Below are 26,503 nucleotides of genomic sequence, written 5' to 3' on the forward strand. Positions count from 1 at the left end.
GCAATGGCTTTATGTTAGAGGTGTTACATGGAGTTAAGAGAGTCAGATCAGGAATACCATTCTTTCAACTAGAAGAGATGATGCACATTCTTAGTACCAGTCTCTTTTTGTGGTTTTCATGTGTATCAGTCACCAGGGACTAAACCAACATATCTGAAAGTCATAAAAATGACTACTACCGCAACAGCAAACTCATTACCAGATTACATGCTTTGGTATCAGTCAGTCCCGAGTGTATATATGATTTTCTCAGGCAACACCATATACCAAATTATCCAGAAACGTTGTGTTTTATCTGTCTATCTACCAAATAGCCAGATTATTTTAATTAGCCTCTTTTGTTCCTCAAGTTTTATGGAAGTATGAACTACAGTAAGCCCAAATATCAAAAATAACCCCTCAAAGATTTAGAATTTAGTGGACGTAGGTTTCAATCCCAAGCTACAACACCTATTCCATTCCTCTGAAATGCACAAACCCATCCTTTGTCCTTAAGTAAAGTCATAGGACTAATATAGGCAATTATCTCAGATCTACTAGTTATTATGGACAAAGTGGAGGTTTTCCCTTCCATTACCTCTATTTACCAGTTGGCTGTCAAAGAGACTGTAGCAGTATGGTCTATGAAAGTGTTCACAAAGTATGCTAAAACCACGCAAAAGAAACAGAATAAACCTGGCTGTGTCTATATTAAGTCTGTAGCTCTTACTTGAAGTGCTAAAAATAACAGTGATGCAGAAAGACTGCGCTGTTCTGTACGCATGTGCATGTTTACCCTCCTACGGTGGTATCTGCTTGGTTTTGAATGTGCTTGCATGTCCTGCTATGCATTTGTGTGTACTGTTGGGAAAGAAAGCTAGATTACACCTTACGTTCTCACTGGCCAAAGCAAAAATCCTGCCATCTCTATTAGATGTTTGTCTCAAGGAGTCCCCCGAGATAATACCCACTTTAAAAAAAAACATGTTGTTTTCAGAAATCTTCATTTTTCAGACAAAGCAAATGTTGTATAACCTCCTTATGCTATATACACAAACATACTTTCTTTCAAAATCAGAGTAATAACAATCATTGTAGGTATCTTTACAGTGAGGGGACATACTTGCAGTATCATTTGGCTGCTTGTCATCTACTTGTAGGACAATAGAAAAAGAGTGATTTGCTTTGAAATCCCCTCAATCTACTGCTTGCTATTATTAGATACCCCTGCCACGATTCTTGTCAGGTTCCTTTAGGTAATAATTTCCATTCTGATGAGCCACCCATAGTGAGTGTTTAGCACTGGCGCAGCCAAGGTATGTTAATACAGACCGACCCCTGTGGCTTATATGTAAATGCCCAAGGCCTTTCCCAGTCAAGTGTGACTAAAGGATCTCTATACTGCACCTGTGTCCTCAGGCAGCAAGAGGGTGTAATCTCAGCTTCAAGGTGACACTAAAGGCTGCACATTATTTTGGCTTCCCCCCTCATTTTGGGGCAGCAAAACCTGCCTCACCAAAATGGCCGATAATGTCCACCTTCTGACCTCTGTTTTTTGGCACAAATCCCTCCACAACACTGCCCACTATTAGAGTTAGTGCAGTACTCTGGCATTCTCTCTCGACTGCTTTTCACCTCGTCCAGTGTAAGGCTTCTTGTCTTTCTCTCCACATTGGGGCTTGAAACAAGATTACATGTTGTTAGTACACTACGTTTGGTTTGTTTTCTCTTAATTCCAAATGGGCCGGCTGGGCTCCTGGTCTCTGTGAATGAGGAGCCTGTCCATGCAATTGGGATTCTTTCTGCTTTTTTTCCTGTTTCAATACATTTGTGAGGTAGTGTAGGAGAAGGTTTCACACACATGCAGACATCTTATCTAAGCTTATCATAGCATTACTCAGAACATTAAGTCGTATCGCACCAGGCCTGTGTCCGGTCAGTAATATCAGTGACCCATATGCATGTGACATTGACATTTAGATGTAGAATTAATGTTGTGTTTTCCTTAAGATTTAAACATTTTTCTGCCAATCTGGAGTTAGAACTGAAGGGATCTTCAGCTCTTGATCTCCTGTAGTACCTAAAGACCAAATTCACTTACCTGTCTTACACACGGTGACGCGGTTGACAGGTAGACTCACCTGCATATCATTTATCAGTAGATTGCCCAGTACCAGGAAGCCTTTAAGCAAGGATGTTTTTGCTTATTGGCTCCGTGAATTGAACATTACGTCACACACCAGCCACAGCCAAAAGTTACCAACATTTGGCAGGTGACTGGTGTTAGATGCCTGACACTATAGGTACTCAAAGGTAAACAAAGACATGTTTATGTGGGGAAACCTCATTCACTCAGCCACTACAGCTCCCGGTCCATTGGCTGACCTGAGCCCCAGGGAGAGAAGCGCTCCCTCAGACACTCTTTGATTGGAAGTTTCCCCCAGATAACCTTGTTTCCCCTATTGAGTTTTCACCATTATTTTGGATTGGAGACCAAAATTCAAGATAAAAAACCAAGCAAAACAAACAAAAAAACATCTAATAGTATTGATGCATACCTATTTGTTGAACACAGCTGCACTCTGGTACTGTCTATGCTGTTCGGACGTAGTTCTTTTTGTGGATTTGTTCAGTTTCATTTGTTTACTTTAATTTGATTTCGTGTGTGTGTGTGTCTGGAACAATGCTATATTTGGGAATGGATGGCATGCTTGGACGGGCTTGGGTGACATTTTTTTCGATTGTATTGGTTATCTGGTGTCTGCCCAAATGGATGGGGGCGCACCTGTACATGTCACTCATGCCGTAGCCACACCCATGCATGTCCGTGTGAGGAATGGGCTGCCCTTTCACCTTTGTTGTTCAGTTAGGACATTTTTGAAAAATAAACGCAGATATATATTTTTTCCTTTTATCCAATTCAACATGTTTTTCGAATAATCTACCCCACTGACTTTTTTGAGTCTGTCATTTAAAAAACAAAGTGTATCTCAACTGGATCAGGGTAGAACAGGCTTTTATAGAGCCACAGTTGCTTCTAATTAAAAAAATTTTGTTCAATTGTAAAAATTCAGAGATTTGATATTTTTAAGAACAGACCTTTGTGGTCTATTTTTACCGTTGATAATTTTGTGCTCCACAAGAGAGCTTTTTTTTTTCTTTTTCCTTTTTCTCAAAAATCAGTAATTACATTTTTGCCCTCAAGGTTAGGCCTTGTCTTGGTTGTAGAGTTGTGGCCGGTCACAATAAACTATTGTTAGGATGTACACAGAATATCTCAGATGACAGAAAACACAACACGGGATGCAGAAGGTTCATAGTCTGCAACTGGAAGGACTGTCCAAAGTGTTTGTTACATGAGAGCAAGATGCATTGGTTTCTAAGACTGCTACATGTTAGAGATCATGTAAGCTCCCAGGTAAAAATCCCCATAGTGTGTGTAGGTGATATTTGTGCCTTACTTTGTTGGAAAAGTTCAACTGTCTCATGCAACGATCATATGAATCCCATTTGGATCGACACGGTGTGCTTTTGGAATGCTACCTATCCTTGACGCCACTCTCAGTCTCCCCCCTCCCAAATCTCCCCTTCAGTCTCTGCGTACCACCTCCACACACATCACACCTACCCATCCCAAGACTTCCGAAGTCACATTTGCATTCTTGTGCAAAGTTTAAGGTGGGGAGAGGGGGACGTGAAGTTGAGTCTTGATTTTAAGCCCCAGTGTGTGAGACTTCTAAACCCACTTTCAGTCATTTTTTTTCTTTTTTTTTTCTTTTTCCAGAATCACAGTTTACTTATTCTATCCCCACTTATATCCTCCTCCTCCTTCCCCCTTTCTCCAAGAACCCCAAACCCCTCCTCTTCCCCTTTGCGTATTGTATAATTTGTCTGCGTGCCCATACTCTGCGTCACTGTATGTCTGCCCGTCTTCCTCTGTCTGTCTTGTCTACTGTCTTGCTGCTTGGGTCTGTTTGGTTCTGCCTTGTGTTTGTCTCTCGTCCCTGTCTTTTCCGTCTTGTCTATCTCTGAAGTCATCTCTTCCATTTAGTTCATAATTTTTTTTCCTTCTATGCCTTTTTTTTTTTACTTTCCTTCTGTCTCTTTAACCTTTCCATCCCAACAGACATCTTGACTTAGATGTAGATTTTGTTAAAGTTCATACATAGAAATTATAGAACCCTGTAACAGTCTGTGCCTTTTTTTGTTTAAATTAAACCAAAGATTTTGTTCAGATAAATACAAAGAAATTGTGCATGCTATAATTAGAGCAGTGCTCCAGCTATTGTCACCCACCCTAGATTAAGATAGGAAAGGAAAACCCAACATTTTATCAGTTTACAACAACTGTGTGCTAATTTGTGTTAGCATTAAGCTAGCCATCCTCTTGCATGTTACGATCTCCTATCAAGTGTTTGCTGAGATGCCTCTCATAAACATGGTGTCTTTTGCTAAATCATGCTCTTTCACTCTCCAACTTTTGCATACTCTGCACAATCATTCCTATACCAATGCAAAAAACAAACAAAAAAACTGCACACATACTATATCTATATATACACATGTAAGTACACAGTACCGTTTACACCTTTCCGTGCACTTTAGGCTCATTATCAACCTCCTTCCACTCAGATCTCCAGTCCTATCCATGAGTTTTGAGGTTCTCCCTGTTTTTCTCTCTTAGCTTTCATTCTGTCCTAATTCAGTTACCTCTGTTTCTCCTTTTACCTCTTCTCTGTCTTATCCCCTGGATTTCTGCTCCCTGTTGATCCAGTTCTGTTTCCTTTCTTCAACACTCTGTGATAGTCGACTCTCTGGCTACAATTACTATAATTCTTTTTCTGTGTATTTCTAGGCACACAACTTGTTCCTCAATACTTATTTTGTGTTAACTGGGACTGCGATGTGACAATGTGCCACCATCACATTTTGTCACATTAGCTAAAGAGAAACAAAGTTTACACAGCACTGAAGCGGGTTATTCCCTTCCCCCCCCCTTTTACCCTCCTCCAACCTTCCCTCTATTTTTCTTCCTCTGTCACTCTTTGCTACTCTGTTGCCTTTCTTTCTATACTTCCCTCGGATGTCAAATCCTCTATCTTGTACTTCTACTTTCCTCTCCAATCGTCTTTTGTCTGGGCATGCTAGCGACCCTTCAGTTATATTCCTCTATGCATTTTATCTCAATTTTTATATCTGATTTTGTTATCATTTACTCCTTAATTTACCTCGATCTATTTATGCATGCTGTCTGTGAAACTGATAGCTGCATCTATCAATGGAACCGTGTCAGATCTTAATAAGGCTTTGTCCAGTGGATCTACCCTAAACCACAAAAATCTGATTAAAGTTTCTCATCTTTAAGCTAACCAGGAAGTAGAGGCAGGTGTCAAGTGGCAAACATATGCTAGAATGTGTTTAGTGACCTCATGGAGATGGTCAATAGTCAGTAACCCTACACTTCCTGTGCTGTGGGAGAGGCCTGTAATGGCTAACTTCTTGTTTGGCATGAGTGCCTGATAGGACAGGAAGTTCCAGGTTGCCATGTTGGTCTTATGTGATAACATTATCACATGGCCTTTACTACACACTCTCATACTTCGGGGATAGTTTACGCTGTAGTTGTATATTTGTCAGAAGTTCAGTCCCAAAGATGAGAAACTCGTAATAGATTTTTGTGTCTTTAATTGTGCTGTGATGGGTCAAATATTGGTCAATGGAACCTTGTTGCTATGAATCGTTGCTTAATTGTTAATCTATATTGTTGTTGAAGCAATTCTGTTAGTTTAGTTCCTTCTCATTATTTGTATTTTTTTTGTTTATGCTTTAAAAAGTCTAGTTTTATTTTGTGTTTCAGTTCACATTTACCATGTTGAACCTTTTGTGTTAAGTATTTTCTGGAGAAAGGTCCATTTTCATCGGCCTCTCTTGTTACCTCTCTCTCTCTCTCTTTCTCTCTCTCTCTTTTTTGACGCCCTTGCCCTCTGTTGTCATCCTCTCCCCCTTCCTCATGCCTTCTCCCAGTCCGGCGGGTGCCTCCTCGCTTCTCCATTCCACCAGCAAGTCAGGAAATCATGCCCGGTGGTAGCGTCAACATAACGTGCGTGGCAGTGGGGTCGCCCATGCCTTATGTCAAATGGATGCTGAACGCTGAGGATTTGACGCCAGAGGATGAGATGCCAGTGGGTAGAAACGTTCTTGAACTGAGCAACGTTCGTGAGTCAGCCAACTACACCTGTGTCGCCATGAGCAGCCTTGGGATTATTGAATCTATGGCACAGATCACTGTCAAATGTAAGAGAAAACTGTGCTTGTGAAGACCGGTGCCAATGACCTAGATAGACTTCATAAGTTTAGTTAACATAGACTACCTATCGACATTATGTTCAGTTAAGTTTTAAACATACAGAAAATTGCTGAATTGCCAAAATATTCCTGTCTCTGGAAAAAATGCCCAAGCCTCAAGTGTGTTACGTTTTTTTGTTTTTTTGTTAACTGCTTTAATTTCTGTTTTTTTTTTTTTTACCATAACAGCTCTCCCAAAGCCCCCAGGTACCCCCGTAGTTACGGAGACCACTGCCACCAGTGTGACCATCACCTGGGACTCAGGAAACCCAGATCCAGTGACATACTATATCATCCAATATAGGGCCAAGTCTCCAGACAGCAAATATGAAACTATGGACGACATCACCACTACACGTTACAGCATTGGCGGCCTTTATCCCAACACAGAGTATGAAATCCGTGTCTCAGCTGTCAACACAATTGGCCAGGGTCCTCCTAGTGAGCCGGTAGAAACTCGGACTGGTGAACAAGCCCCGGCCAGTCCACCAAGAAACATTAAGGCCCAGATTCTTCCCCAAAATACCATGATGGTTCAGTGGGAAGAGCCAGAGGAGCCCAATGGGCAGATTAAGGGCTACCGTGTTTATTACACCATGGATAACTCCCAGCCCATGAGCCTCTGGCAGATCCATAATGTCCAGGACAGCCTCATCACCACTATCCAGAGCCTAGTTCCTCAAGAGACCTACACAATCAAAGTTTTAGCATTCACCTCTGTAGGGGATGGACCTTTTTCAGAACCCATCCATGTCAAAGTACTGCAAGGAGGTAAGGACTCTATACCGACTGAATTTTCCTAACTGGGTCAGCTCGGCTGCTGGTGTTGAAACTATGTATGATGAGCATCTGTTCAGTGTTCAGAAAATGTTGAAAGCACATTGTTAGGTAACTTTAAAGTAAGTCATACAGAAATTCTTCAAACGATATGGCCCCTAAAGCAGAAGGCTTTAGACGAATGCTGCGAAAATGGAAAATAAACAGTTGTTTTTTATGAATCTGTTGCATCCTATATTTTCTGAAACTTTGAGCAGACTGTGCTCGGTGCCTAAGAGACATTGTTTTCTTTCCTGCTGTGCAAACTTCACATCTCCAAATGATGTTACAATATGTTTGATCATTATAGTCTGAATAAAAAAAAAAACCCGATTTGAGAAAGAAGGATGAGCGTCAGGGCACATCCACTTTTAGACACCGCAAAATAAGTAAATTCTCATTAGCCTAAATATATTATTGCATTGGTATTTGGAGGAAACTTGTAACTAATTTCTAGTAACCTATCCCACTACAAAGTCCTCTGCTGTGTTCTTCAGTTCCAGGTCAACCATCTAAATTCCAGGTTGGTGCTGTGTCCGATACCAGCATTCAACTAACCTGGGAACCCGCCTATGAGAAAGAGGGAATTATAAGTTATGAACTTCGTTATATGGAAAGCACTTTTGGAGGCCAGGTAAGAATCTTAGTGTTTGCTGGTTTTTACATTCAAGAAATGCTTATCGGACGTTGCACGTCATTTAAATTCAGACTTGTCAAAAGGCATATTTTTAATCAACAGATGAAGAAAACATTTGGACCCACAACATCATATGTTGTGGAAGGTCTCCGTCCCAACACAGAGTATCGCTTCTCCCTGGCAGCCATCTCTAACAAAGGCATCGGAGCCTTCACAAATGACATTACGCAGAAGACCTTGCAAGCGAGTATGTAGCCCTTTATTCAGTCTCCCGTCTAACTTTCTTTTCACTAACAAAGAGGTTTTCCTATCTATGCCACAGTTAAAAAACATCATGACTGTACGCCTTTGTGGACCATTGCTACACTGAATACTAAACTGAATTTCTAATGGAGTTTTGTGTTTTTTCCCCTTTTCTCTGATGTCAGCGGTATCATCACTTATTCCTTAATAATGACTTCCTAATCACAGTTTAAAGCTGATTAAGACCACATAGCAAACTGATTTAACTGTTGTGTTGTTGAATTCTTGCCGTTTGTTGTGGATTGATATTTCTGTATTTGACCTTCGTGTTGTTAACCTTAATGAACCAAAACAACGGCGGTATGTTCTACCTTGGTGGCAAGGTGGTTAAAAAGAAGCTACAAAGGGGTAAAGACTTTTCAAACTGAGTGTTTTGCATTTTTATTTTTGATTTGAGAATTATTTTATCTTCTAAATTAGCTGTGGTGCCAAAATGTGAGTGTACTCTGTCAAACATATTGAGTCTTTGTGGACTGACAATTTTGGCAGTTTTCTTTCTTTCCCTTCTCAATTTTGTTCATATTTGCTTCTCCTTTGTCAACAGCAAGTGCACTTCCCACGTGACAGAGACACAAAAAATGTCAGTTCTCCTCTGAAACCGCCAAGGCTCTTATATGAGCTGTATGTGTAGTAGCAATGTGAATTTAGTCACGAAAGACCAAAAAAAAAGAAAGTAGTAGTCGCCTAAATTACTAAAATGCCCACCCTCTAAATTTATAGCAGTCTGTTCTGCACTGATTATTTCATTTTACTGATGGTAGAAACACAACTGAATTATTCAAACCATCCAGCTAAAAATAACAGCAGTGATATCATAGTGCACAGTGGTGGAGTCTGTGGGGAAAGAAAATACCCACAGCTTATCCAGTCAAATGCAGTAGTAGGTACAAGAAAAACAATGTATTAAATTCATTGTCTTTTGGGTTTATTATAAATAAAAAGCACAAGAGTGATGTGTATTAAGATGTAATGCATTAATGGTGAAGAACCTTGAAAATAGAGCTGGATTTAAGGGATTACTGGTGGATCTGAGCCAGTCTTTGTAATAATAGAGAAGTCAAAAACGCATGCTTTGTTGGAGTGGCTATTGTTATTCTCAATAAACTGCATTGTGTAGATTTAGAGAAATTGTACACCGACAAAGGAGAGCCATGGCGGGAGAGAGACTTCTTTTAACACATTTTCTGTTTCTACCAGTGCAACTTGTTGGCTGTATCCCCACATCTGGATGTGTGTGGGGGGGCAGCTTTGAAACAACCACGTCACAGTTCTTTTTGTTACTGCTAGGCAGCAGAGCTACACAAGCAGTGCATAGTCACTGAGGAGGGCGCCACCTGCATGCCATACTCACTCCTGCCCACTTGGGGTGCTGTTTTAAACCTAACACTGCACCGCTGATCTTTAAGCAGTCTTGGCATGATAATACTCTGTGTTCATCCCTCTTTTGTCTTGGTGTCTTTTGAGTGTCTGTGCACATTTTCACCTATCATTGTGTCTTTGTGATTTCCTTGCCCGGTAAACCACAAGCTGATTGGATTGGATACGCCTCTATCTTCCTATCACATCCCTATTTCAGCTCTGTTTCCCCTTTTTTGCCACTTGTTCCCCTGTGCATTGGAACAAAAGGTCCTCCTCCTTTGAATGGCTTGACATCACTTTGCTCACTTTGTGTCCTCTCCCTTTTATGTTGACTCTTTTGGAAAAGGTTTTCTGTTAGATGTTTTATTTATTTATCAATTTGTATTTATTTCTGGGTTCTCTGAAAGAGTATTGGTTTGGCATCATTCCAAACAGTAGCTTGCTACTCTTTTTGGCTTTGTTTTGAGGGGTGGGTGGGGTGGTGGTTCTCGTATGAACCGTAGTCCACCGCTGACAAAGCAAGTACAACGCGAGAGACGAAGCAACACACGGCATATTTGCCTTTTAAGTAAATATGGGGCATAACAGGCTTAATTCTTCCTCTGAGTTGCTTCATCTATGCATTTTCATTGGATGATAACAATATCTAGCTGCCCATCTTAAAATTTAATACTACTCTCCTAGATATTTTTATCAAACTCCGTTTTCTGTAAATATTGTGTCAGATATAAGTTCTGCTTTCCATAATAGAGTTGATATTAAATATTATTCTAGTTTTAATTTTAAGGTTTATCACCGCAGGCACCAGAAAAACCAAAGAATAAGTCAGACAATGCAAAATATTTCCCAACACTACACATTAAATAATGTAAGCTTTTTCGATGCTCTGAGGTAAGTGGTTGTGTGGTTTAGAGATTCAGTCTGCCATAACATTAATCAAAGACCATCCAGTTTATAGTTTTTTGGGGTTTTTTCATTAAACATATCAACAGCAATTGGAAAGCTACCTTAAGCCTTTTTATGCTTAAAAATATTTAATAGCTGCAGTTCGGATGTCTCTAGATCTGTAGACATATACGGTATAAGTTTTATTAAGTGGCTTCATAATTGAGCTAAAATTGTCACTCTGTACATCTGAAAAAGCTGAATGTGTTAAGGTCATTATTGACATATAGATGCAAAGAAGCAGATCTACCAGCGGTTTAATAGCTAGTTTTATCTACTGAGTACACAGACACTAAAAACTGCTACACATGCGCATATAATACTCCTACTTTACAGTATAATGAAGATTAAGTGGTTGCTTGACTGAACTTACTGCAGTTCATTTTAAAGATGAATAACTTGCTCAGGAGGAATCAGCGTCATTAGGTCAAAAACTAGAGTAAATAATAAAATGAATTAATATCGCCTTTGCCTGTTCTGTCCAAACACATTGCAGAGCAACAGCATACAATCCCCCCCACGAGACCCACTTCAACTGGGTTTGAATCCACCGCGATGTCTGGCAGACTGAAACACTTTGCCACAAAGTGAAAAGAAAGACAGACAACATGATTTTCCAGTTTGCTTCGTTGTCTAGTATCTGTGGTAAAAATGTTCACATATTGTTGAAGTTTGTGCTCAGTCCAAGTAGCATTACCCGAGGCTATTGTCATGGGGACCATTCTGTCAAGAACTCAGAAAAAGTCACTTCAGAGAATAACAATTTTCTTGGAATTCTCTCACGACCTTTAATTGCGCTACTGCGATTGATGCCAAGTAACTTATCAAACTAAAGAGCACCAAAATCATTTCATTTGGTGCTCTCGGCCAGTGTTTTAATAGGCCGGATTAAATACAGCAAATGTTATTGGCAACAGTGGCCCCCATTCAGAAGCAAGGCCTCATGGGGTATGCTGCCATAGTCAAACCAGGATGCGATAACTTTTGTGAAACCTGTCAGACGTGGCCGGAGTGGGTCCACAACCTGAGAGCCAGGAGGTGCTCCCAGCATTCCTCTAGCTGTTATCCACGCACAAGGCAGGGTAACAGGACCTGAGACAGACCCTGGGAGTGGGTGTTAAGGGACTGCAGGGCCCCAGAGTCGCAGATAAGAATCCCATTTCATAGCGTCAGAATTAATTTCATGCTTTGCGATGAGCTATGAGCCAAGGCCCTGGATTGTCAGGCTTTGTTACACATTTAGATTATACCTAGAACCTGCCAGTAGCCACTCAAGGGCTATCTCTCAAATTAAAGTGGCAGATTCTAAATCCTCTGTATTTAACCAAACAAGCAGTCAGCCGCCAACCCCCGACCCCCCCTCAATGCGCACAAACACACTTACTGTAATTGAAGTGGGTTTTTAGATATATTGGAATATTTGTGTAAGCCACACCACGGCCATTTGGCATCAGTGGAGAGATTAATTCCATAATGATCTACAAATTCGAACATCCTGTCATCTGATGAAAATACAGAGCAGATATAGACATGTGCTTAAAATCTGATAGCAAAAGCACGGGCAATCTGTCATGTGCAGGGTTCATTTCACAACAGGCACTCAGTAATAGCTTGTGTAACTAAAATTGCAAGCATTAATGTATGTAAGTTGCTTGGCTCCCGAGGCAATTTTAATCTGAATGTAGTCATAATAATTAGGTATGCTACCTGCACTTGACATTATTGATTTTATATCCAAAGCACCCGGTCACATCACAACAGACTTAAGAGTCAGAAGATATAAAAGCAGACATGACTAATTATTTGTCAAAGAGCATTTTGGGCAAGTCTTTCAGCGAAGCTTCAAAAGAACCTCAAGTGAAGCATTAGCTGAGTTTCTTCTTTTGTGCTCGTATAGTTCTAGTATCCGTAATCCTGCCACTGGACTTCCTGGGATATGCACTTTATTAAAGCTGTGCCCCAGCCACTCTTAAACTGTTATCAGGCATGAGGATGCCTGTGCACTGTGATAGCCTGGCCACTGTCAGTTTCATAGCCATTTTCTGCCTACAAAGATTGAGAACTGAGCAATCGTTCTTGACGTGGAAGGTTTGCAAATACAATATGAGCGAAAGGAAAGAAGCTGAAAAGCTCAAAATCCAGTAAGACCTTAAGTAAATAAGCCCATTGGACACAGAAGGGTTTGGAAACTGTGGCTGAGGTCCTGTTTTATTTGTTGTGCGCTAGAACATTCAGTCTTCGCTGGGAGGAGGCCTGTCTTATTCTCAGAACTCCTGTTTTTTATTTCCTTTTAAAGCTGTTCTACCCAAAGTGACATTACAGGCAGAACACTGTCATTAAACTTTTATGAATTCCACAACACAAGCTTTCCATGTTGCTTCTTCTATTATGGTGCCCTGGCATTCTCGTAATGGCACTAAGCTTTACAAAGAGACATAGGCACAGGGCTATGAAATGGGATTTATTTTTGCAAATTGCAAATAAAAAAGGATGTTTGTGTAGTTGGCCAAATGTACTAGAATGGAATATCTTGGGAGGGAGTATTTTTCCACCAACGCTTCCACCGCTCACAGTCTTGTGGACCTTCCCAACCGACAGTACAGTATCAGACAGCCCTGGCTACAGCATAGAGCCAACTCTTTCTCTCAGAGTAAACCCAAAAAAGGGGGTTAAAAACAAACTCTCAAAATTAAAAGGTGGCTCGCTGATTTCTCTCAGAATTTGCGGCATGCTTTCTGGCGAGGAAAGCGTTGTCGCACAGCAAAGTTGGCTCATTCTGTAGTCAGGTGCTGGTGGTAAGAAAGTCTTTAAAATTGTGTGTTTTTGGGAGTCAGGTACGTATTATGCAGACAGCGCTTGTGTTTTCTTTATGTTTGTTTGCTTTTCAGAATTTGAATGTTCTTATTTTGTGTTCATGCAGAGTTCCTTTTCCATGTTTACTCATGAGTTGTCATCTTGAACTTTAACTGTTGTTGTAGTTTCTTTTTGAGTCACCTGGGTTACAGAGAAATTTGTTTCAGTGCCCTCCTTTTGTTCATAATTTAGTTTTTCAGACTTTGTTTTTTCCAATGTTTTTATTTCTTTTCTGCTTTATGTGGAATGCTTTATTATTTTATTTATTTTGATTGTTGTGGTTTGTTTACCTACATAATAGACAAAAGATGTAATAATGAACTGGGTTTGTCACATCGGCAGGGACCGTGCATATTTTCAGATTAAACTTGCACAGGGCCATTGGATAGAAACATTTTCATCCAATTCTTCCATACAGTACCAAAGCCTGGATGAGAAGGGTTATCGCCCCCTACACGGCACATTTTCTGGACAAGCTCAAGCTGTCTGAGAACTTGGCTCAGATCAGAAAGAAAGGCACTGAGTTTGGTCTAGAAACTTTTCAAAGACCACTTCAGACACAAATAATAGACACCATGTTGGACTGATTTAATACTGTAAAGAAATAAAGGACAGATACAAAATCTCTTTATACGAAATCTTGAATATCTATTGCAATATATGTATTAGTGCTGTAGGCGTTAATCTCATTAACGCCATAACTACATTAACGCAGCAAATCTCCGTCAACGAGTTACCGTGGATCGCCCCGTGTGTGGGGCTGCATGGCGTCAACGCGTTAGCATGGTAGCTCGTTAACGTGTTGACGCCGTGCATCCCCACAAGCGGGGCGATCCGCGGTACTCTCCTCAGTTGTCTGACTAAAGTGCCTCGTTTGCAATAAAACACTACAACATAAGGCCCGGGGACCAGAACAAGAAGGAGGGCATAACATTTGCAAATTAACAGCTTAGACCTCTCCATTGGTTATTCACACTTCACCAAAGTAACGATTAAATGACACAAAAATTCATTTTTCTTTGATCTACTATAGAAATTTCTGGGGGGGTTTTTTTTACAATGGTTCTACAGTTTAAAAAAAAATATTTTTGAACTTTTTGTGTACTTTTATTTCTTACAGTTTAAATCAAGCTGACACATGTCACTTATTGCTGCAGTGTTTCTTTATGAATTGCTGCTGTCTTTATGTATAAAGCTAAGAAATACTGTTGAAATTACCTTTCTTATTCTTTTTCTAAATGTGTAGTTAAACTTCTTTATGCTGACAGAAAGCTGAGTGAGATCAAAGTGCGCTCTATATGGCCCACTGTGTAAAATGAGTTTGACATCCCAGCTCTACACTGACACAACATAGTATATGCATATCCAGTGCTCATATCCCAAAACAATAGCTATCTGGATTCATTATTACACTTGCTTGTGCCATTTATCCATTTATTGCATCTTAAGTTGACATTTGCTTGAGTTTTATTTTTTATTTGAAATTTGTTTTGCATCTGTCTTTGTTTTACAATTTTCTTTGGATTCTTCTTGTTTTTTATTTAAGTTTTGAATTTCCCTTTCTTTTTTCATTTTCTTTATCTCTCCCATCTTTTTTATTTTTTTGTTTTTCACCCCTCCTCCCTCCTTCCCCAACCTCCTCGTCCTCCTCCTTCCTCCCAACCCACCCCTCCTCCTTCCTTCCTGTCCTCTCCACTTCACCAGAGCCCTCAGCTCCCCCTCAAGAAGTTAAGTGCAGCAGCACCAGCTCTACCACCCTGTTGGTAAGTTGGCGCCCCCCACCTTTGGAGAGTCAGAATGGTGCCCTGGTGGGGTATAGGGTGCGCTACCAGGTGGTGGGCCAGTCAGAAGGGGCCGGTGACAACGAGGAACCGCTGGAGGAGCCCATGGTGCCTGCCACTGAGGAGCAGGTGTTGCTTCAGCGATTAGAGAAGTGGACCCAGTACCGTGTCACGGTGTCTGCCTCCACTGTGATTGGACCTGGCCCCGAGAGTGAGCCCCTCGTCTGTCGGACCGACGAAGATGGTAGGTGAACCTAGCCTGTGCAGAAGCTCTTGTATTGACTTTTTATTATGGTTCAATAGCACTTTAGTTTAGTGGTGAGTATACCACCGGTAAACATTGTTTTTCTGTTGTATGTGTATGTGCAACCCAGTATTACAGCAAAATGTGTAATAGACACGCCAGTGCGCGGTTTCCATTTCACACTTTGCTTCTCCAAAACACAAAGTGGACACGTATGCAGAAATTGCATTACCAGCAGGGAGACATGATATATTTAAAGCCACAAAGTCGGTAGTGAGCCAAATACGTATTAAGTACATTCCAGTGTCCTTAATTGTCAGAATTAAGCTAGGGGCCTAATATGTATATTCATGTAAATGTGTTAATAAGGTCTGTTTAAACATTTTGTGCATATGTCCTATATGATGGAAATGTGCTGCACATGCATGCATAAAAGAAACTAAGATCACATGGTATCAAATGCATACCAAAAATGTTATAGCAGCATACTGCTTTATAAACTGTGCAAATGGAAAGACTCAAAATGAAATATACACGCGGGAAATCAAGCATTTTTGCTATTGCAACATAAACAACTACTGTCCTATTGCTCAATTGAGGGCCATATGCATTTATGCATATGGGTACAAGGCCTTATCTATTCAAGCATTTCCACAAATAAAGAGTCACAACACAGTGACAGTATCTATCGAAAGCCTGTCATTATGATAATAAGTATCTTTAAGGAAATGAGATCCAGGGCTGAACAGTAGAATGCGCCTTGTTAATGAACACAATTTTACCATGATGACGGGAAAGATGATGGGGTTGTGATTTAGAGGCAAAAACAGGGAGTCAAAGTGTTTTGTAAAGGAGCAAATGGAATCAGGTTGAGTGGAAGAATTTTATCAACAGAACATCCATCTCACAAAGGGACGGTCCGTGGAAGAGACATGGGGAAGTGATGAATGCGTGTGCATGTGTGTGTGTTGAATTTGACTGACACTGGAGTGTGTTTGTTGTTTCTAAATGTTTTTGTCCATCATTCTTGCTAGCTGTCAATAGTTTTCTCTGTGCGTACATGAATTTGGATTCAGGGAGTTATTTATGTCACGACATGATGTGAGGCACTTTTACGATGCAGGGCGGTGAATCAGACTCACAGGTGTGTGATGGTCTCATGCGAGGATTTGATTATTTCTTTAATTTCTTGTAGTTCCTGGGGCTCCTCCAAGACGGGTGGAGGTGGAGGTTATCAACTCCACAGCAATTAAGGTGATGTGGCGTTCTCTTACGCCAGGCAAGCAGCACGGACAGATCCGTGGCTACCAGGTTCATTACGTGCGTGTGGAAAATGGCGAGTCTCGAGGCCTGCCTCTCATCAAGGATGTCATGCTGGCTGATGCCCAGGTATGACCATCTCGTAGTTTTCCTTCTACAAATTAGCTGTCAGAAAAATGCAAATCCCGCCACGCAGCATGCGTTTATCGTGCACCAATCGCATTAAAAATTGAAAACATATGTGTAAGCTATTGGCTTTTTTTTTCTTCTCATGCAAATCGCGAATTGTCTAGTTAATCCACGCTGTTGCAGCAGGAGTATGGGGAGCGATAGGGCTCTTGCCTTGTAGATTTCATTTCATTTCTTTCTCCCTCAGCCCGTCGACACACAATAAGAACTATAATCAAAGCTTCACTCATCTTGTTCTCCTTCTTCTACCTCAATGGCTTTTATTAGGAATGTCAAGACCCCTGCTTCATGGCAACATATGCAATGAAATATTTATGTGTGCTTGTATTCAGTGCAAAGACTTGGAGAAAATGGGCACGGAACTATTTCACCACAATTTAGACTTTGACTGGCAGAACTGGAAACGATGCTTTTTGGGGGTTTGTTTGTCTTTGTTGGGTTTTTTTTTTCTGTCAACACAGTTCTAGTGATGACTGTGTGTAGTACCGGCGTTTCAAATGGAGATTTTGAACAATTGGGAAAACAAAACACAAAAAAAGTTTAGTGCATTCAGGCCAAGCACCACACGCACAGGCAAAAACCTCTTTTTTATATCTATTTATCTTAGTTTGTATCATCATTAATCCATGTAATGCTACATTTTCATGCCATTGCTGCTTGTAGTTATCAATATATAACACTATTGTGCCTTTTTGTCAGCTGAACAGTAACGTAATTAAACTAGCAGACCTGTACAGCTCTCCTCACAACATAAACTTCAAACAGTTTCTTTCTCTCTTGACCTCCTAAAACCAGTGACCTATTTCTGATACCCATCCTCTGCTCCCAAACCTCTTATGCCCCCGTCTCTCACAATCCTATTTCTTCCCTTTCTTTTTTTTCTCCTTCTTTGAAAAAAATATTGCTCTCTCTCCTGCGCTCTTTGGCGGGGGGGGGGGTTAGTGGGAAACAGACGATACAGCTGAATATGTGAGTACGAAGCTTCACCTGGGTGCTTTGTGTGCCTGAAAGAGTGTAAACAGAGGGTATTGCATTAGCCCGGTTAGATTCACAGGTTACACAGCCCATCCGATCCTTGTTCATTAAGTCTGGGCAACAGTTTGGCTCAGGGGCTTAGCTCTCTGGTGACTCGGTCTAAACACTATATCTGTGCATAACCAAGAAAAAGGGGGCTTACGTCTGTCATCATTTAGTTTGTACACTTGATGGCTGATGCAATACCCACTGACCACTGTGCCTGGAATGCTAACGCTATTCGTATCATACTGTGTGCTGACAGTGTGTTGTGTCTTGTGCTCTGGTGGTGTTTGAATGATTTTTCCCCCTTCTGTTTTGTGTTTGTGTGATCTGTGCTCCATAGATATATATTCTTTTTTAATGTGGTGCTTTAGAAGTACTGTGCTTCCTTGAGTTTTGTATATTGAGATGGTAGTTTAAAGAATATCTCTGTACGACCCACATTGTGATCATTCATATTTTTTACTTTGCACAGAATGTTCTCTACCTTTGAACCAGAGTCCATCTACATTACACGAGTACCATGTCAAGTGCAGCACACTACTTATAGCTCATTTACCTTTATTGATTTCTCCCATCCTTCTGCCAAACTAGTGCCTGTTAAAAACCTAATTCTGCATTCGTTCAAACCTTCTCTCTTGAAAGATTCATTAGAATTGATCGGAAGCCTCTCTTTGAAGAGGACTCAAGGAAACTTAATGGCTGAGGTAAAAAACTGCCAGGGAATGGCCAGGATGTATTCAGCATGCATTTATCAAAGTTAAGTTGTTGATTGGAATATTGCTAAAGGACTAAGTGGAACTACTTTCCATTTACATGCATAATGTCACTCCTCCACCTTGGCAGATCTAATAATTTATGTAATGGAAATGTCTTCCATTACACAGGGGGAAACATTACATTTAATGCATGCCTCGTGAAAATTAATAAAGAGGAGCAGGAGACACTTGGCTTAGATTAACATTCTGCATAAGGCAGTTTGAGCTGCACGAAGTGGGGTCAAATCATGAAAAATTCAACACGTATTTTGACATTTTCCTGTCTCTGCTTCTTCCGTGTGTCCCATAGGAAATGGTCATTGGAGGACTCAAGCCAGAAACCACTTACTCCATCACAGTGGCAGCATACACCACCAAGGGGGATGGTGCTCGGAGCAAACCCAAACTGGTGGTGACCAAAGGCGCAGGTTAGTACAATGATAAATAATTGATTTGTTTGTTGTCATAGAACCTTTGTTCGTGCAGCAGTAAAGCTAACTTGTTTTTCTGCCTCTGACTGAAGGGTTTTTCGCTCAGGGACTCCTGTTCACTCCCATCCAGCTGTCTCCGCTATGATTGTGCTATGATTGCTTGTTTGCATTTATTTAACAATACTCAAAGAACCCTCGCAGAGAGACACAATATAGTGTGATTAACTGATTCGGATCTGTTTAGTAGACACGAACAAATGCAATAATTAATAATTTCAAGAATTTCTGGCAGTTAACTAAGTGTAATTAGGACTCTTTATCGACAGCACCATAGGCTATGATATTAACAGTGTGTTCAGCTACTCAGGGCTGTTATTCAGGGCACATCTAAGTCTAAGGCAGTGTTTGCTTTTATCAGTGCTGCGTTTATCATTTGAGTCATGTCCTGAAGGCTAGCCACAGATTTTTAGAGATCAAGGCCACGGATCTTTTAGAGACCAGGGCATGGTGTGAGGTTTTTTTTTTTCCCTAAGACAGATTAGGAGAGCATGAAAACACATGTTGCTCTTTGGTTTTAGCTGTATATTAGAGCCTGCACTCTACAAAGCATTGTTTTCTTCACATTTCTCCTTTTTTTTTTTCACCGCTGAGCATACCAGTTTGTCTAGACTCTCTATGCCTGCCTAAAAGCTGGTAGTTTGTTTAGAATGAGCATGATCTGCAGAGGATGTAAAAAGCTTGCATACCCCTGCTAAAATGCCACATTTTTGTAATGCAAAAATAGAAAAATATATATATAAATTATTTAGAAATGTTCTACCTAAAATGTGACCTATAACCTGAACAATGTGGTTCAAAACCAGATCTGTTAGGGGGTAAAATAAAAATAAATAAATAAAAATAATGTAGTTCCATATCAACAAGCTTATGTTTTGGGTTTAGTTTAATTGTAGGTACATTCAGTCAGTTCGTTTCCAAGCCAATGTATACCAAAACAAACAGCAAGAAAACAGTGAGGGCAATAAATAACAAATGAAATGATGTAAAAGTGACAATAACTATACCTGAACAAAGTTGATGAAAAAACAAGAAGTCAGGGAGCCGGATTTTCTTACAAAGAAAATTAGCAAAATTTTGCAGCAACATCTATCAAGTCTCCCAAAAGGATGTGGAGAAATGTTTCTGGTCTGATGAAACCAAGGGTAAAATCCCAAAGCTTTTTATTACAACCAAAGCAATGCATACCACCAAAACAATGGCATACCCGCGGTGAAGCATGGTGGTGGCAGCATCATGCTTTGGGGGCGTTTTCTTCAGGTTGAGCTAGAGCCTTAGTTAAGGTGGAGGGAATTCTGAGCAGTTTCAAACACCATTGTGTTTTGGCAAAACAGTGAAGTTTATGCTAGAAAGCATTTTAACGTTTAGTGTGCCAAAAACCGAAAGCATCCAGATCAAAAAAAGAATGGCTTGATTAGAAGAAGATTAAAGTTTTGAAATGGCCAAGCCAAGCCAGAGCCCAGAACTGAATCCAAATGAAATATTGTGAGGTGACCTGAAGAAAGCAGATGATGCAATTGGACAGATTTGGAGCACTTTTGCAAGGAAGACTCGGCAAATATTAGAAAGTCACGATGCACTGCGCTTATAAGCACCAACACCATAAGAATGAATTATGTTACAACGTCAAAAGGTGCTTCAACAAAGTGTTAGTTTGAGAGTGCATATTTATGCAGAAGGTTATTGTAAGTTTTTTATTTCAATCCTTTTGCAGTTGAGTTGCAGGGTCTGTAGGTCATGTTAGAGGTTGAAAAAGTTCAAAAATTATTTTGCCTGGTCTAATTTTTTTTTTACATCATAAAGTAAACTAGCATTTTGACAATGGTGTGAAGACTTTTTATATTCACTGTGAACCTCAGGTTGACTTGCTATGAGTTTGAAAGCTTTCTGTGAGTGGTTTTAGGCCATTAAACTAAGATTGTGTATGCATGTACTTGAGAAGGCCTCAAAGTGCCAATATGTGCACAACTGTATACATACAGCACATACTTTTTTTTTTACGCTATTATTATTTTAAAATAGTGAGGGATTGGGATGCAAGGATTTAATATATGTTCATTTGTTGTTTCTGTGTTTTTGTTTTTGTTTTTTTAAAGTAAAGAAAGAAAGAAACCCGCCATTACCTACATTCACTGTCTAACCAAACCAAAATTACAACAAAGCAGTAGCACTACTAAACTAAAATACTTCCTGAATTTTGGTTCAGTGTGTGATATGGGACTTTACTACCTGGTCTGGTCTCCAGGAAATAGACAGTGGCTGCAAACAACAATGAAGTAGGTTACAGAGCCTCTAGCAACCACTAGACTAGCTGACATGCAGAAAACTAAGCTTGTTGAATACATTCAATGCTCAAAATGTGTTCTAAGCTACAAGTAACAAAAACACTGGATATATACAGGGACACAAAAAAAACCCTAAATCAGGGCTGGCTGGAAGAACAGATTGGCTGTACTTTTGAAGCAGGTGGAAGAATTACTGCTGCAGCTTGATGAGAGCACAGGATTGGGGCACTGTCCAATCAGTAACAACAGAAGGCAGAATGAAGGAAGAGCAGTTAGGCTGGCATGCAGGATGTAAAAAAAAAAGTGCAGGCACTAAATTCTGATCTTGGGGTTACATTCAGAATTACCTTACAAAACAGTCAGAAGACTCAAAAAGACAAAGGACAAGGTGGTGTAATGGTCGAGTAATGTTCAAAAAAATGCTTATATCTTGATAAAGCTGGTGTCTTTCAGTCCATGCTCTCATTCCCTTCCATTCCCCCCAAAAGCAAATAACTTTAAATCCATCCACCCATCTATCTTCTATTTCAGAAGTTCTTCACATAGATATTTTAAAAACGCAGTATTTCTGCTTTGCTGAATCTTTATCAGGGTTTGATTATTTCGTCTGTAACGATATGTGCAGACCTGTAGAGTGGTATGTCATACGCTCCTGTACAGACAGCACATTTTCACAACCTAACGTGTGTACACACAAATGTCCCATCTCGTGACAAGTGTGTGTTACAGGTGTCAGGGAGCATGGCGCTGCCCAAGGGGCCTGAGCGAGTGCTGTCACTCTCCATCCTTCTGTCAGGACTGGCTGACTGATGCGCCATTCCACAGCAATTCTGTTTGTCCCTCGAAGGGAGAGCTTCTCCTTTTTATTATGATTGAATTAAAGAACTAGTTTATGCCAGGGGCCAAGATAAATAGAATAGGGTAAGAGGTGAGAGATTGAGGTGTTGGGGGAAAGAAGTAAAAACAGGTTTTCTTGGAGGTAAAGCAGATGTCCTTCTTGTCCCAAGCACCGTTAGGATGGTTGGGACATTGGCAATTTTCAAGGCAATTTTCTTTTGTTGTTTTTTCCTCCAGAGCAAGTTGAACTAATGAACTAATTGAATAGTTACATCTTTGAATTGCAAAAAATTCAGACAACATGAGAACAGGTGACAGAATCATCAGATTATACACAGTTCATAGTGTCTGTACATTCAATTACAGAGGATGGTCTCATATGATTATATTATGGTATTAGTGGACTAATCAAGAAGCCCTGTTTAGGCTTTTGAGATTTTGTTTCCATGTACCCAGACTTCCTTTTCATTTTTAAAGTGTTTTTAAGCAATACTTCCTCAGGCTTTCCTAAGGTCTGCTTTTTCACTCATTTCACTCATTACCTGACCATTTTCTAGAAGATGTTTTTGTTGTTGTTCGGTAAGACACTTTACACTGACCTATAAATCATTGAAGCATAAAGCAGACACCTATCTCAAGGGATGAAACAGTGTTGTGTTTACACAGACAGCTGAGCAACTTGGTTCAAATCGACATCAATATGTAATGAAGGAGGTCATGCCAGAGCTACAACAATGAGCGTCTACAGGCATCTGTAAAACATGGCGGAGGCTCTGTCATGGTACCAGTGGTGGAATTATGAACGCAGAAAAGCAACTGACTTTTTTTTTAGCATCTTTAGAATTCTGTTTTTGCCCCATATACTATATCTTCATCACTGATTTGCCTTTTTTTTTTTTTAAATATTAAGAAATTTGCAGGTGTCTCGAGACTTTTGCACAACACTGTAACTGTAACATTGTACATTCTTCAACTACAAAACTAAACAAAACACAAACTTTCATAGAAACTTTTCATCAAAAACCACACTAAAAATGGATCCCAACTTGTAGGAACTTATAAACCCAAATATAAGATGTTTTCTTCTTCTTCACCATGAAAAACAGATGTTCTTTGTTGAGACAACCACTCCTTCGTGTGGTTTGCACTTGTGTGAACTCACTCATAAATTGGCACACTTCAAATGCGTATTGTAAATCAATTTAACATTCTCCCACATTGTACGTCCTCTAAAAATATATATATTTTTAAAAACATGTAACTTATGCAATTTCTTCTAAAATCTTTTTTTTTTCTAAAGCATGCACTTGAGGAGAGCAGTTGCCTACAGAAGATGTCATAGCCTTGGTCTTTTTTTATGTAACAATAAGGCTTCGATACAGTGCGTCATGACAACGATGGCATGTTTTTTCTTGCCACTAAAAATTGTAACATCAATGGCCAAGGCTTTTTATCTTCCAGACTTTCCAACCAGCCTCTCTGGTAGTTTGGTGTATCAAAAAGGATCTGAAAAAGATCTATGCAGGATTTTGTCTGACTTGGATAAAACTGGAGTTCCATACCTATTTGTGAGTCATAGATGAACAACATTTATTCTGTGGCTGAATCTCTCTTTGTTTGCTGAGTGAAAGCTAGGTTTGAAAAGTGGCTTTTCATGAGTCATATTTTTAAAACTCTTCCTTTGAGGAATACACTGAACCACGGCCAACAATCAATGTCTGCGTCCTTTAAATCTTTCGTTCTTGCTCACATGCTAATGGAAAAAAAATAGTCAAGACTTCATTATAAGTCGAACAAAGTCAAAACATAATGCTACAAAGGCACAGTTATTTATTGGTAGGCTGTGCGCCAAGTTGCTCAAAATATCAGCTTGGGATCCCAAGAGGCTATAGAGCAAGGGGAAAAACTGTTATTTTGCATCACCAGGTACCAAACATAAGGCCCGTTGGTGTGATCCACACAAATGGATGGATTAAATCATATTAGGTTTGATTTTAATTATTTATAAATTGCATTGCAAGTATGGATGGATATTGATTCAGATCAAATCAGCCACACCACTGTTATTTACAGCTTTAAAGATTGCTGGGTATCCTCCACTTGTAACATCTTAACTGGTTAAAACTCCCTTAGGCCAACCTCACAATACTTGATGCATCATGCAAAAGGTTGCTGAGCTCTTTTTCTCCTTGCTTCTTTAATGGCTCCTTCTCTCCGAATGGGCCAAGTGAAATTTATTGCTTTTCTTTCTCCATTACATTTCCCACCCTACAAATTACTACTCTCCATGAATCCCTGAAATATAGGCAGATAGGATTCAAAGAAGCAAAGGGAAAATAAAGATCAGAGAGACAGATTTTACACGACCTTTCAGCATTTGCAAAGTTGCGTATGCGTGACTGACGTGCACAAGAGAGGTAGGAAATGAGAAAGAAACCTGATCGTCCCCTTCTGAGTCAGACTGAGTAAGTATCAACAGTATTCTGTTAATATGGTGGCCTAATGGGAAATGTGCAGGGAGGCCCACAAGGAGGGACTGAATCAGGCTCGACCCTGAAATGGTCAAAGAGTGGAAAGAGGAGGAAGTTAGGAAATGAGAGTGGGAATTGGACATCGTGCGAAGGGAGAAGTAAAGTAAAGAAATTGGGAAGAAAAAAGGGACTGTGGGTAAAAGGAGGGTGACACAGAGGAGAGGTGGAGAGGGACAATCAAAGTGTCCTGGAAGCCCAGAATCGCTCATGTACACACACACACACACACACACACACACGTTTCTGCCTCCTCATATCCCTGTTGGGCCCTCTTTGCAGCTGATTGCACCTTGTCCCCAGTCACCTTCATCATCTCTCATTCACTCATTTTTCAACCCCTCACTATGGCCTTGTTGACTTTATCATCTCCTTGTAGCACCTCACACACACACACACACACACTCAGCCCACACCATGAGCAGTCCCCCCACCCCTCCTCCCCCTCTCTACACCAATCTGCTGGCTCAGTACCCGTGATCCCTCTCCCCAGTGTGCACTAGGCCCCAGTTTAAAATGTACAAATAATAAAACCGTTTTGGGGGTACACAGGCTGCAATGGATACATATGGCAGCCTGTTGAATTCCGAAGCGAAGCACAAAAACAGAATCGAAGACACGTGCTGCGCCTTTGCAGGATCATTCTCCCTGATTCTATTTTCTTGATTAGCAGTGATCATGAAGGGAGAGTGGGTTTCCAAATGACACCAAGCTGAGCTACAGTATGTAGCCAGGGAGTATTAGAAGCATTTGTCTCACCCAACACTCGCTGCCCCCACCTTTCCATTACCGGCAAATGCTCAGCTGACTAGCCGCCATCTACCCACTCACCTCCATCTTCCTCTAGCAACAGTCTTCAGAAAGAAAATCATTGGCAAACAGAAATGAATAATAAGCGCAGAGGAAGGAGAGTATGTGGAGTGGATTTCTCTCTCTCTCTGTCCCTCTTGCTCTCTCTTTCTTCTCTTTCCAGGCTCTGTGTGTGTGTCTGTGTGTTTACTGTGTGCACAAAACTTACATCTTATCACAATAAACTATATGTAGACACATACAGTATACACGGACACATTTGCACGATGATACTGTTCCACTGAGAGGCAGTACTGTTGCCTCAGACTAATGTTGGCTTCTCCAAATTACTTTAAGTTCACACTGGGCAACAAGCCAAATAGCTCTATGTGCAGCTGGAATGGCGATATAGGAGATGAAGCTGGCTGGAGACCAGGGCCAATAGGCTGACACACATCAGCAAAGAAAATTCAGACTGTCCATCAAGCACAAAGATACAGGATGCAATGATTAAGGGGTGGGTGCGGGGGTGAATTCAGCTTGAATTCATCTAGCATTAGCATCAACAAGCGTTAGCCAAAGAAAGCAAATGAAGGCATAATTATGTCTGCATAAGATAATGATGAAAAGTACATAACACCTGCAACCACAGTTAATAATTTGCATTCAGTTTATTTAGTTGTTAATAAATTTATGCAGGATCAAACAGTTTCGCAGGCCAACTTTGCCAAACAAATTGGCAAGCTTTGTGAATCTTCAGTATGCAGGAGACTGTCACTCATCATTCTGTCTGACTACTGTAGATACATGTAATTAATTTCATAGCTGATGTGTCTCATTACCTCCTTTGTTTTCTTTATTAATACTAAAGTAATGCATTTGGATTTAAATTCATAAAACAATGTGTATCTATAATAGAATACTTATAACATTTGCCAGTTGTTTGTCCCGTCCCCACCTTTTCTGAGAAAATTTGTTGTTTCTCAGAAAAAGGAGGGAAGTACATAGATCAGAAGATGAGCGAGGAAGCTAGAATCTATTTACATGGGGCTCAAGTGCAAATCAGCCACGCTCATCTCTCACAAAGCTT

At 40.4% G+C, this 26,503-nt stretch overlaps 1 protein-coding gene across 4 annotated transcripts in view; it reads left to right on the forward strand.

Moving 5' to 3' along the window:
- ptprsa (protein tyrosine phosphatase receptor type Sa) overlaps positions 1-26,503 on the forward strand; it is a 240,661-nt gene that overhangs the window by 163,418 nt on the left and 50,740 nt on the right. For 3 of the 4 annotated variants that reach the window (XM_085381289.1, XM_085381288.1, XM_085381290.1), the window contains 8 exons: positions 6,004-6,273; positions 6,514-7,095; positions 7,638-7,774; positions 7,880-8,024; positions 14,942-15,262; positions 16,458-16,651; positions 17,654-17,680; positions 18,797-18,914. In XM_085381289.1, coding sequence (XP_085237415.1) covers positions 6,004-6,273; positions 6,514-7,095; positions 7,638-7,774; positions 7,880-8,024; positions 14,942-15,262; positions 16,458-16,651; positions 17,654-17,680; positions 18,797-18,914 — 1,794 coding nt within the window. The remainder of the gene's footprint in view (positions 1-6,003; positions 6,274-6,513; positions 7,096-7,637; positions 7,775-7,879; positions 8,025-14,941; positions 15,263-16,457; positions 16,652-17,653; positions 17,681-18,796; positions 18,915-26,503) is intronic. The other variant, XM_085381291.1, reaches the window with a different exon arrangement.

The sequence above is a fragment of the Rhamphochromis longiceps genome, linkage group LG15 (genome assembly GCF_057381845.1).
Source record: "Rhamphochromis longiceps isolate RC_006_pf linkage group LG15, R_longiceps_female_GT1.1, whole genome shotgun sequence".
Classification (NCBI taxonomy): domain Eukaryota; kingdom Metazoa; phylum Chordata; class Actinopteri; order Cichliformes; family Cichlidae; genus Rhamphochromis; species Rhamphochromis longiceps.